General features: G+C 42.0%; 1 protein-coding gene across 1 annotated transcript in view; it reads left to right on the top strand.

Annotated features, from left to right (window-relative positions):
• The window catches only part of dlg5a (discs, large homolog 5a), a 48,074-nt gene extending 35,817 nt beyond the window's left edge, over positions 1 to 12,257 (top strand). The window contains exons 26-33 of the mRNA XM_083695783.1: positions 3,429 to 3,577; positions 6,557 to 6,727; positions 6,959 to 7,155; positions 7,408 to 7,551; positions 8,271 to 8,398; positions 8,705 to 8,814; positions 9,678 to 9,787; positions 9,910 to 12,257. Coding sequence (XP_083551909.1) covers positions 3,429 to 3,577; positions 6,557 to 6,727; positions 6,959 to 7,155; positions 7,408 to 7,551; positions 8,271 to 8,398; positions 8,705 to 8,814; positions 9,678 to 9,787; positions 9,910 to 10,013 — 1,113 coding nt within the window. The 3' untranslated portion in view covers positions 10,014 to 12,257. The remainder of the gene's footprint in view (positions 1 to 3,428; positions 3,578 to 6,556; positions 6,728 to 6,958; positions 7,156 to 7,407; positions 7,552 to 8,270; positions 8,399 to 8,704; positions 8,815 to 9,677; positions 9,788 to 9,909) is intronic.
• The last annotated feature ends 910 nt before the right edge of the window (positions 12,258 to 13,167 follow it).

Here is a 13,167-nt window from a genome sequence, read left to right on the forward strand (position 1 = left end):
AAGTGTGACGGCCATGTGCGTGAATGAGTGATTGAAGTGGAATGATTCAGGTTAAACAGCGGCAAGCAAGTGAGAAAGCTAACATTAAGCGAACCTTCAGCTATCCCTGGAAAATTTTAATTACTGGCTTGTTAAAGATCCGCGGGACATCCATATGGCCCGATGCAGAGCCTGCAGCAAATCAATAAAAGTTCACGCCATGGAGCATCACACAAGACGGCACTCCGCAAGTTAAAAGCAGGTAGGTCCTACCCTTGGTAACATGTAAAAGGGAATACAACAACCATACTTAGTTAGTTACTAACGTTAATTAGTTAGCTAGATTATTCCGTCTCTTCGTGGTTGGGTAAATTAACTTCAACGTTACAGAATTATTCGGTTAAATTAACGTTTGCTCTGTTGCTGTTAGCCTCTCTTACCTTATTGCTTAATTATGACACTTATTTTCTTACAGCTCCCACTCTATTGAACTACGTGGAAAAGTCATCGTCATCTACATCACCACCTAGACAATCTTCTACAACTACCACATTCACCACCTCCTCAAGACAGTCCGTCATAACTGGCGTTCCCAAAGAGGACACATTGTGGTGTCTGAATATGATGGAGTCTCACTACTCTTTCCACTCTAGTGAATGCACAGATGAGTGGCATGGTCATAAACTGTCACCTGTAACATGAAATTCTTTTTAGGAACATGTTATGTTTTTTTTTCATATGTCATATTCTCTCTCAGTGACACATGCGCACACACACACACACACACACACACACACACGTTCATACATAGGCTAGAAACAGAAATAAGTGTTTGATTTCAATCTTCTTCTTTTTTTTTTCTCTTAGGTGTGCTGTTCTCAGCGATGTTCCCAGACAGTGCAATAGCCAAGACCTTCACATGTGGGGCAACAAAGTCCAGCTATGTGTGCACATGGCTTTGGCTCCATATTTTAAAAAAAATGTCTGCTGGAGAGGAGGACTATGTACTTCTCTTTGAGAGTCTTAATAGAAAAACACTGTCAAAGCAGTGTGAGTTTCACGTCCGTTTATGGGATGGGGACAAAGTTGTGACGAGATTTTATGATTCTAAATTTATGGGACATGCGACTGCGCTGGACCTTAAAGCAGTCTATGAGAAGAGCACCAAAGATGTACCAAAGAAAAACATGGTTCAGATCTCCATGGATGGACCAAATGTAAATTGGTCATTTTACTCAAAGGTTGAGAAGTCCTTCCTAGATTTTGATGTACACCTTTATAAACATTGGCAGTTGCGGTCTCCATGTTGTACATGGAGCATTTCAGAAAGGAGTGGAAGAAACAGAGTGGAAAGTCGACAGTGTACTGCATGCTATGTACCAACTTCTGAAGGATACTCCAGCCTGCAGGGAGAACTACTTTAACATCATTGGATCATCAGATTCCCCAATGCCACTTATGTTTTGCAAGACACGGTGGGTTGAAAATGCGCCCGTGCTGGAAAGAGCTTTAGAGGATTTACCCCATATGGCAACATCTGTGATCCAGGCACAAAGTCCTTTGAGGTGATTCAGGAGACCGTTAAGGACCCTCTCATGACAGCAAAACTGAATTAATCTTGTCAGTGAGCAAAGAAATGACACCATTATTCACACGCTACCAGACCGATGAGCCCATGGTGCCACTTCTCTCTACTTCTCTACTCTAGACTTGTTCAAGCTGCTTAAGCGCTTGATGAGCAGATTCATTAAGCCAGACCTCATGAAAGAAGCGAAGACCCCTCAAAAACGTCTTGATGTCGAGGTGAGCCAGTCATCCAATCACATCGACTCCTCACAGGTCGACTTGGGCTTTGTTACTTGAAGAATTATGAGACTTGTCCGCAGGGAAGAAAATTGGACAGAAAACATTGATGGACTTCAAAATCGCTTGCAAGAAGTGTATGCTCACAACTGTTAACAAACTCATTCAGAAATCTCCCTTGAAGTACTCTCTGGTCTCGCATCTTTCTTTCTTGGATCCAAAGAAAATGGCAGGCACAAATGGAAAGATGCTGTGTACAGCAAAATTGAAGAAGGCCCTGACCTACCTTGTAAATAGTCATCGGGTGAAGGAAGAAGATTGTGATGACATCATTCGACAATGCTCACTTTTTATTGATGACATTGTCCAGGCCCAACACTCAGAGTTTGTAAACTTATGTCAAAGGACAAAGAGCTCAGAAATCTATGGAGCCTTTGCCGGCAACTTACTGTCACACGGGCAAGCCTCAGTAGAGAACGGATTCTCCATCAATCGGCAGATTGAAGTGGAGAACTTGAAGGAAGATTTATACGTAGCACATGGATGTATAGTTTACCACATAAGAGCTGTGGGTGGCATACATAATGTGTGCATTGACAGACCTCTGGCATTGGCATCTGCAAGGCAGAGGTGTGTGACACATCAAGGAGAACAGAGACAGACAAGAATGGATGAGCAAAAAAACTGAAAGAGAAAAGACCTTAGATGAAATAGATGAACTTAAAGGGATGACAAATGACATAAATGCTCTCGAGACCTCAGCAGACGAATTTGCTCTCAAAGCAGAGAGCACAGGCAACCTCACTCTTATTGCCAAGTCCAATAGCCTGAGAAAGAGTGTTAAAGATAAAAGACAAATAGCTGAAATAGAAACTCAACAAATAAGTGAATGAACTGAAAAGCAAATGAAGGGGCATAGCAGTTTGAGAAAGGGCAAAACACTACTCAATGAGTAAGTGATTTAATATGAACCAGAAAGGCCAACAACCTCAGTACACAATTTTTGGTTGGTGCTCATGAAATAAATGAGGAGTCACTTTGCTCTTCAACTCATAAATAAGTCTCTATCGCTCAACACACCCAATATATTGTTTTGCTGTGCTGTGTTAGAGAAGGCAAGAGACCATGTAGTCTGCCATCACTGTAACACAGCACAATTGGGAAGTGTTCACACATTCAAGCCTCTCTCTCTTTTTAATTGTTGTCTGTGAGCTTCTGTAAAGCCTGCTAGTTCTTATTATGAAAATTCTCAGTGTTGTAACAGTAATTAACCATGATCCATGTCTCAAACTATGCCGTGTTGGGTCCTTGAATTTGAGGGAATTGGGCCTGGAAAGTCCTAAAGTCCTTGAATTTGATGTTTTAAGAAGGTGTGGGAACCCTCTCTCTCTCTCTCTCTCTCTCTTGCTTCTCTCTCTCCTCTCACGTCTCTCTCGCCTCTCTCTCACCTTTCTCTCTTTCTCTCTCTCTCGCCTCACCAGGATCAATCAATACCAGCACACTTCACACAGCGCAGAGAGATCAGGGGAAACAGCTTGTGTTGTTTCCTCTCTGGACCCACACAGCGTTTTTTTCTCTTATTTTTTCCTATTCAATTGTGCTTTATTGGCACGGGATATATTGTAATTATTTTCTCTCTCTCTCAGTATAACTGTGTGAATATGAAAAGTAAGACAGCAGAGGAGGTGTATGTGGAGATGCTGAAGCCTTCTGAGACGGTCACACTCAGAGTGCAGCATCGCCCAGACGACTTCAACATGTTCAAAGACACTCCAGGAGATGGCTTTTATATCAGGTACTTTCTTTATATCACACTTTCTCTTTCTTGCGTAATTAACAATTACAAACTTATGGACACTCACTTTCACAAACTCAGTCTCACAAATCCCGACACACACACCCACACACACACACACACCATGCCTGACAGCACCATAAAAGGCCTCTTGTGATTCCCCCAAATCAGTCTCCTCTATATCCATGCATCCACACATCTAAATATAGACCCACCACTGGACACCAATTGTAGATGGAGGGAATCTTTTAATCTAAGGAATTATATCCTCCCATCGAGGATGAGATTGACTGTCTCACAGTTAAGATTGTTTCTCACTGCAGGTTTGACTGACCTTCTCTCCACAAACTAGACTAACATGCTACACAATACAAGTCACACATAGCAGGTCATAGAATACAATCGATGACAGACTCTGAGCACTCCCCACACTCCATACTCTAGAGTCTGTCAAACATAGCTTGTTCACATTGGTTACTGAACTGAAGAAGTGGGAGGGCTGTTGATGTTCAAAATTAAATTAATGACAGGTTGTAGCACTAATTAGCTATCACAAGCGAGCATATCCCATTTTGAAATTAAAAACTTTGAAGAAGCTTATTGTTTTTAGGCTGTTGGGGCATCTCCATTGCTCACTTCTTACCAACTAGCTTGTTTCCATAAAAAACTCTAGGACCAAAATGAAAAACAAATGCCGTGGGGGTGAGGGGGGGAGCTTTCTCAAGCTCAATAGAATTTTGTCATCCATGTTTTCGAAGAAGACGTCCGAATGTCGTGTACAGTAGGTGGGAGTTTAAAAGGTTCATACTTGAGCAATGGTAGTGCGGCGGTACCGTCACAGCAGTAGTGACTCAACTTAACTTTTTCACATGTTTTTTTTAGGAAAAACAAACAACAGGGGGAACCTTTGAGCATTCTCATGGATAGTCAATGTGTTGTTATGTGCTCATATCTGCGTCGCCACTTGCCCCAGTTGTGAGCTGATATTACTTTTATATTTTAATATAACTTTAATTATTGTAATTCATGCTTTTTTACAGTGGCATTGTCACAAAGTGGAAAAGCAGACAGTATTGTGCAATAGCCTTTGACTCTTCATTGTTTTATTTGACAGTGTTATTTGTAGCCCAAGTATTTCAGGGTTAGTTTGGCATTAACGGGACAGTGAGAGCGGGCTAATCAGATGCTACCTGCTACTGTCCCCATACACTTACCTATAATGAGCAAGATTGGCCTATTCAATGGATTCAATTAAAAATATTTTTCCTCCTGTCCTGTCCATCCCGTGTCTAGTAGGCTGTTGTACAGTATGTAGGCTTACGAAATTAGTAGTACTTATTTTACAATATTATTTGAAAGCAGCCCAAGGACGGTAGTATATAAAAGCGATCTAAGCTCTTCAGACGGGATTAGTTTTACAAGGGGAGGCAAGGACATATACTGAAAAATGGATGCACTCCCTGCAATGTAAGTCGCTTTGGATAAAAGTGTCAGCTAAATGGCATATATATCATTATATATATTTATATATATTAGGGTAATGTAGTCATTACCAGTGCATCTGCAGAATTTTTGTCCATGTGTGACTCAGCAATGTCATTAATTTTAAGGACTGCGTGCAATCACGGTTGTAATCATTCTGGCCACTTTCTCCCTGATTTTTGGCCTGTAAAACTATGATCACAACATAATTTGCAATATCGTGGCCCATGGTGTGTGGCCTCCAATTATGATGATGCTGGGTGACAATCACCAGTAGTTGTGTGGCTGGTCTAGGCCTACTGTGATCAGTGAAAGTAAGCTGTCACATTCTGTTATTCATATTATTCTGTAGGCTATAATATATAAAACTCACAAATGTTAATCTGTAAACAAATTATGTATTCACTGTTTTACTGCCCGTGTCCAACAAGTCAATTGTAGTTGCCTAACTACCATTCGGGAGGTGAGCGCATACCGGGGGAACATAAACAAAGGGGAGTGTTAGGGGGAATGTGTTTTTGGAGATCATTGGTTGATAGCCATTGGCTTAGTCAGCTTAATCTATGTGCTGTCCATGTTTTTCAGTCTTTCTCTTAGCTTTATGAAGGCCAAGTTTAATATGTTGGTCCACCAGATGTTTCCCGCATTTGGGCGGAAGTGTCTGGGAATGAGACTAGCTCTTAGTAACGAAAACATTTATTTTGGGGGAGGGCACTAGCACAATGGATTACTTGATTATTTTAAGAAGCGACTTGTGCTTATTGATTGATTTGTCAACATGCCGCTAAAACATTTCCCCAGATTCTCCTTGCTGCCCATATCAAAGCGCTTAGAATGCTTGATGACTACAACAAATTATATGAGAGTAGATAATGATATTTGACACCAGTTGGCCCCCGCTATGATAACTTGGTATTTAAAACAAGTTCACTCTCCATCTCCCTGTAATTCATGAGAAGATCTGCTATCTAATAAGCTCGATTTTGCCAAATATAGGAGATATCTTTTGAAACATCCTTCACAGCTCTTCTTTCAGCAGCACTTAAAATGTCTTCACAACATCGTTGTGATGGCAATATTGACCTTTTAAACATTTACCTACTGTACATTGCCTGTGAAAAGATGCTAGAATGGAGGAGTGTGTACGTACATACAGCTCTAAAATAAGCCTGTTTGTTATTGTAAGTCTGATTCTTTGCTTGGCTGCAGCTGCCACAGTCACTTGTCATATAGGCGGGCTGATGATGTCATCTGCAGTAAATGCACATGGCAGACCCGCCAGCCACAGATATGCTACTCTGGGATGAGCTCTACTGTAAAAGGATTAACACTCCTTCTCTACCTCTCATTGTTCCATCTTCTCTGTCCCCTTCTCTCCCTTCCTTTTTATTCTCTATCTATTTTTTCCCTTCTGTCTTCACACCTCTCTCCCCCTCTCCTCACCACCTCATTCTTTATCTTTCCTCTCTACTTCCATCGATCTCTCCCTCCCTCCAGAGCACTTTATGAGCGGGTGGCGGATGCCGAGTTGGACCTGAGTTTTAAGAAGGATGATATCCTCTATGTGGATGACACTCTACCAAAGGGAAGCTTCGGCACCTGGATGGCCTGGCAACTGGACGAGAATGCACAGCAGATCCAGAGGGGCCAGATCCCTAGCAAATACATGTGAGTGACACACTTACAGTACACACTCACGCGTGCACAAACTGGCACAGACTCCTCAGAAAATACATGTGAGTCTCTCACAACCATGCACTCCCTGAACAAATACACCTGAGTCTCTCTCTCTCTCTCACACACACACACACACAATTCAGTCTTATGCTTTCCTTACCATTTGGAGAAACTGCCCTACATCATTTAAATTAGTCTAATACTTGGTGTGTGTGTGTGTAGGATGGACCAGGAGTTCTACCGCAGACACAGTATGACTGAGATGAAGGAAGATGGTGGCTCCAGTAAGACTCTGTCTGCGGCGGCGCGGCGGTCCTTCTTCAGGAGGAAACAGAAGCACAAGCGCAGCGGCTCCAAAGACGGGAAAGAGCTGGTGGCTCTGGATGCCATCAGCACAGACTCAATCCCCTTCCTCGAGGGTGAGGGAAATGCAACTGAACGATCACACTATATTCGACAATTATGATCGTTACACCCATACAGTAGATCAGGGGGTTCCCAACCTTTTTCAGCTCACTCTGTTGACATCAAGAATTTCAAGTGACCCCCCAACAACTTGATTGCGGGTCAGTAGTGCATAACTGTTCTGTGTGTGTGTGTGTGTGTTGTATGTGTGTTGTTTGTGTTGTGTGTGCTGTGTTCTGTGTTTTGTGTGTGGTTGTGTGTACCAGACTGTGTGAGCTTGGCGTACCAGCGGGTCCAGAAGGTGGAGTGCGCATCCCCGAGGCCGGTTCTGATCCTCGGACCACTCACGGACCCCGTCAAGGACATGCTGGTCAAAGAGTCCCCGGGGAAGTTCTGTCGATGTGTACTGGGTAAGTTCTCTACTTGAAGAGTTCTGTCACCCACTGAGTTCTCCACACGTGACCAATACAACTTCAGAGTCCTACCAATGGCCACAAATGAATATGCAATGTATCACAAAATGCAACGCACAGATTATCTCAAATAGTCTTGCTATCACACACCGCTTGATGAATGAATCTACCCAGTGCTTGGTATTAAGTCAAGGCTTGTCCTGCTTCCATGAATGTTCTGCATCAAAGGAATATTCATAGTGATAGATAGTTATATTTCTATTTAAATATTTCCCTAGATCTCTCTGCTACCGTGGCCTGAGGCTTGCTCTCAGCAGGTTATGAGGAAGCTTGTCTATTGTCTGATATGACTGGGACTGTACTATAAGTGTAGACTTTATAAATTATACTGCACCCAGGAATTTGCACTGCAAATTGATATTGACATTGTTTGACTGTTGTTGTTGAGGAGTTGCTTACCCTAAAGCATTTCATTACATGGTATCCTGTGTATTGTAAAATTTGATTTGAATGGAAATTGATTTGTCTTATACCTGAATGCTCAGCTCATTGAGACTTCCAGGAATTTTGACATTAGATGAAACATAGCTTATCTTTAAAGGGACGAGAAGAGAGCTACACTAATCGACTTGTATTCTAATCTCAAAGTTGCTTTTTCATGATCTAGCCCTGATCCTCTCCTGTCTCTCTCTCTCTCTCTCTCTAATCTCCTCCAGAGGTGATGAAGGCTTCACAGCAGGCTATCGAGCGTGGCGTTAAAGACTGCCTCTTCATCGACTACAAACGCAGGAGCGGCCATTTTGATGTGACCACTGTGGCCTCCATCAAGGAAATTACAGAGAAGGTACACAAGTTTACCCATCATCCTCAGATCTCTATCGGATTCAGGCAGAGTTTGCCTTTGATTTTTCAGACTTTGTGCTGTGTTGAGTCTGTTTGTTCGATTGTATGAATGGAAAGCAGAGTTTAAAAAAATGTTTTTTTATCAAGTGATTCTTTTTGAAGTTATCTAATTCTAGATGCATGGCTCGGCCGTTTCCAAATGGTGTTTTTTTTTTTTTCATTTCATTTACTGTTTTTCTATTTTGTGGAACAGTGTGTTCACATTTACATTCATCAGTGTCATCTGATATTGTCTTCTCTCCTGTAGGATTGTCACTGTTTGCTTGACATTGCCTCGCACGCCATTGAAAGGCTCCACAGCGTTCACATCTACCCGATCGTCATTTTTATCCGCTACAAAAATGCTAAGCAGATCAAGTAAGTTTAGGTTTTCAAAAGGTCCTTACATATGAGTTCAGATTATCTTTACAGTGACAAATCTCACACACTGTCATTGCTGTAGTGAATACTTGGCTGGAGAGGCGTAAAGCATTTGGCCCATGCCAGTTCAGGCTCATGTTGAGGGCAGTGGCAGCTGGCCCCAGGATGACCAAGGACCATCAAGACCTCCCCAGCATGCCATGGGGAAATTGTGTGTGTGTGTGTGTGTGGGGGGGGGGGGTGTCATGCAACACTCTTTCCTAACCCAGTGTCAGCCTTGATATACACAACAGAACAATCTAATCCAGACCAAACAAAAACTGACACATTACACAAACAAAACCAGCAACACCAAACAAATTGTGTCTGTGTCTGTGTGTGTGTGCTGATGGCCAGGCAGGATTGGCCAGGCTCCAGCCTTCACACTTCTCAGCCCACCATCAGCCCTTAACAGCGCCTGTCAGAGCCTTGCCCACACACACACACACACACACACACACACACACACACTTGCGTAATCCCAAACAGCTGGAGATGCCCTCCCACTTTTCTTTTTTCACAGTTTTATGTAATATAATTTGGTGGAAGTGTTGCCTCCCTCCCTAGCTGAATCTTTCCCATGGTTATATCACTGGGTCCTAGACTAGAGGAAACCTCTCTCTTTTATGTAATACTGTATAACTGTGCCAATTTGTGTGTGTGTGTGTGTGTGTGCCCCCATCTGTCCATCCTAACATTCTTGTTGTCAATGACCACTTGAAGATGAGGGGCGTGAATGAAGAGGTTCATTCATGGAGTTGAAAGCTTATTGTGGCGTGAGTATGTTTTAAATCCCTTTTCTTCTCCTCTTCTCCTCACAGGGAACAGAAAGATCCTGTGTATCTGCGGGACAAGGTCTCTCAAAAACATTCCAAGGAGCAGTTTGAGGCTGCACAGAAGATAGAGCAGGAGTATAGCAAATTCTTTACAGGTTGGTATTTGTCAACCAACGCCAATCAGATATGTATGCGTGCGCATGTTTGATGTGTATTTCTGTGGCATTAACAAGGATTTATACCTTTTTTTAACCAATCGTCTGTGTTGCGTTTGCAGGTATAGTCCAGGGAGGCACCCTACCGTACATTTGCACTCAGATCGTGACTATAGTTGATCAAGAACAGAGTAAAGTCCTGTGGACTCCCCTCGGCTCCCCCTAGAGGAGAGAAGCCGTCACTGCAACGTGCGGTGCTGCACCCCCCCATCTTCACTCACAAAACACTAAAAAACCTTCCACACTATACCCATCGGTACACTGCAGTGAGCTTTACATGTAAACTAGTGATATTTCTGTTTATTATTTTGTTTCGTTGATTCGTATCAGAGCCCCCTATTATTATCATGTATGCTGGAGCGGCGTTGGTAGCACTGAAGTTCAAAGTTCATTTGGTCTTCCCTAAGGGTCTCTGGTGGTGTTTTTGTAATGCTGCATTAATAAACACCCGTTTACAGTAAAAAGATGAGTTTGTATAGGTGTTAAATGTCTGCTTGACTGTGTATCCCCTCCCTCCCTTCCTTGCAAAAACATTAAGTCAAGAACCCAGACCCAGAATCAGTCCTTTTCACTACAACCTGTGTACCAAATGGCATCTGTGTATCCCTGTGCTTTACACCCCCATGCTTTATACCACCATGCTTTATACCACCATGCTTTACACCCCCATTCAGTGACTGACAACTAATGATGTGATTGATAGTAGTAATAATAATGTATGTGTGTGTGTGTGTGAGAGAAAGAGAGAGTGTAGTGTTGTTGATGAATTGTAATAACTAGTACAGCTGGATTGAATCATGGTTCTTGATGTTGGTATAATGTTAACACCATGGAACGTGAAGAACAGATACCACCCTTGCAAGCAATGGTCTGTTGTTTGTCTATCCATAAGTGCTTGCTTGGCACTCAATTAAATTGCCTTTCGATAGCAAAGCAAAGGCCATGCAAGTCGCACATGATAAGAAGCAAAAGGTGTCTGTTCTACACGTAGGGTTTCTATGGTTACCACGGGTGTTTTTGACAGTTTACGGGCCTTTCGGAAGTGCCTTTGGAGACGTAAATGCCCAGTCCAAAAAACAGCCCTACTCCCCTTTCCCTGCCATGTTTGCAGATCTGAAGGAACCGGATAGGTCAAAGCAGTATGGAGGAATCTCCTTTCGGCCCATTTGAAGGATGGGTGAAGACATGACTGTATTGCTTAGACCTGTCCACCCTCTTAGGCACTTAGTACTAGGGCTACAGATGGTGTACCAGGGGGCTAGATGTGGTTTTTGGACAGGGCAGTTGAGAGCGTATGACAATGGCTGTGAGTATAGGTCGTAGAGGCGGCCACACGGGTTAACTCTGCAGAATGCACTCCAGGGCTAGACAGACCACTGTGTATCTATCACACTATCTCTCTGTCACATATTTAAAGACAATATAGAATATAACAAATATATGTGTGTGTGTGTGTGTGTGCGCATACCACATCACAGGCACTGTAGTACCTGTATGGCTGTATGCTGACATCAGAAAACGTATATTACATGTATTTTGACTAGGTCACAGGCCTAGGAAAGTTCAGCAGACTAAGCCATGTCTTAGCAGCTATTAGCATGTCTTATTTTTGTTTTGTTTTTTGTTTTTTTTTGTGGTTGGTTGTCAGTTAACTTTAAATGTACCCATAAAAAAAGAAAGACACTATTGAGCAAATTTGCAGGGTAAAATCTTTGTGTTTTCTTTTAAATCTGTTGTTAAATGTCAGTGATTTCTTTTCATTGTTATTTTGTTTGTTTTTTTTGTGTTTTTTTTCAAGAGGCACACACTATTCTTATTGTTCCTCATTCTTTCCACCCTGAACCCTGAACCCATGCCCTGTATCTTAGTGTTGTGCCAAAATATAGTACGTCAGTTTTCTCCTTTTTATTTCTGTTTTGCACTTGTTAATCTGTGGACCTTAAACAAATAGCTGTTCCTAGGTTTCCAGTAGACTTTATAAATAGGTACTATCATTTTGACTGTAACTAATTCATATTTAAATGTATCATGTCAGTTCCTTACATTTCATTGATGGCGTTTTTACTCTTAACCTTGATTAGAAAAAAGAAAGATTGTTCCTGCTTATTTGCATTCTCGTTGAAAAAGGGATTTCTTCTTGCACAGATTTTCAAAGGAAAATTGGTCCTGGAGTTTGACTATTGGGCTAAAATTAGGCATAAGTACATTTTAATGTAACTATTTTTCTGAGTAGATAGTGTATGGTTTAAAATGAGAGGGATGCAACGTGACATGGTTGTATTTTTAGGAAGAAAGACTAGCTGCCAGGTACTGTTCTGATTGCGGTTTTCTTTATTAAAAAGAATGTGATTTGTATCAAATGTTAAGAGACATTAACATGAGAATAAAAGTCATTTTCTGTATCACGAAATTGCCACTTTGCTGCAATTCTTATTTCCCCCTCTCTCTCTCACTCATTTTGTATGAGTTACTGTAAATTACCTTATTTTATCCAGAAGGTCGTCGAGAATATGTTTCAATTTAGTCTTTGAACTTGCTAAATTAACTCCCATTTCTTCCCTGAGGCGAAGAGTTTCTCTTTTCTGCTTAATCTCCTGGACAGCTACGATATTAGTGATACTAGAGTCACAAAATCAGATTATATTCTGGGTTCCGAGATTACATTGATCCAGACCCCTTTTTAGGGCACCCCCAAGGTCCCCCTAATGTGTAATTCTAACCCTGCTGAATGAATTTTCAGAAATGTTAGTGTTCTAGCACACTAATGTGCATACCACATAACCACAAGGTCCCTGGTTCGATTCCGACCCTCGACACATCCTGCATGTCATCCCTCCTCTCTCTTACCCATCCTTCCTGTTAGTCTCTACTGTCTCTATCCCAATGAAGCAGAAATGTCCTAAAAAACATATTTATTAAAACAACCTTGCATAGGTATGGTATCATTTGGCAGGTGCTTCATCAGTCGTTCTCTTCTCAACCAGCTCTCCTTTTGTGCCACCAGTTTATTGTTGTCACTCAGGTCAGGCATTCAGAAAGGCAAATTATTCTCAAGGATACCATTTCTATTCACCTTAAGACATTTCTTCTTTCTGAGGCCCCCTTAAAAAAAAAAAGAGAGAATCTGCCGTCCTTCAGAGTAGAAGTGTAATGAAAGAATTTTCACCTTGCTGAAAGCAGCAGGAAAATGACATGATGGATGAAACGGACATCAATTTCTGTGGGCAGAGAGAGATAAGACAGACAATATCTCCTAGGATCGCCGTAGAGAGATATGTGGCCTTGCCTCAGAAATGACAAAGCAGCTACATGTTCCTCAG

The sequence above is a fragment of the Argentina silus genome (genome assembly GCF_951799395.1).
Source record: "Argentina silus genome assembly, chromosome: X".
Taxonomy (NCBI): domain Eukaryota; kingdom Metazoa; phylum Chordata; class Actinopteri; order Argentiniformes; family Argentinidae; genus Argentina; species Argentina silus.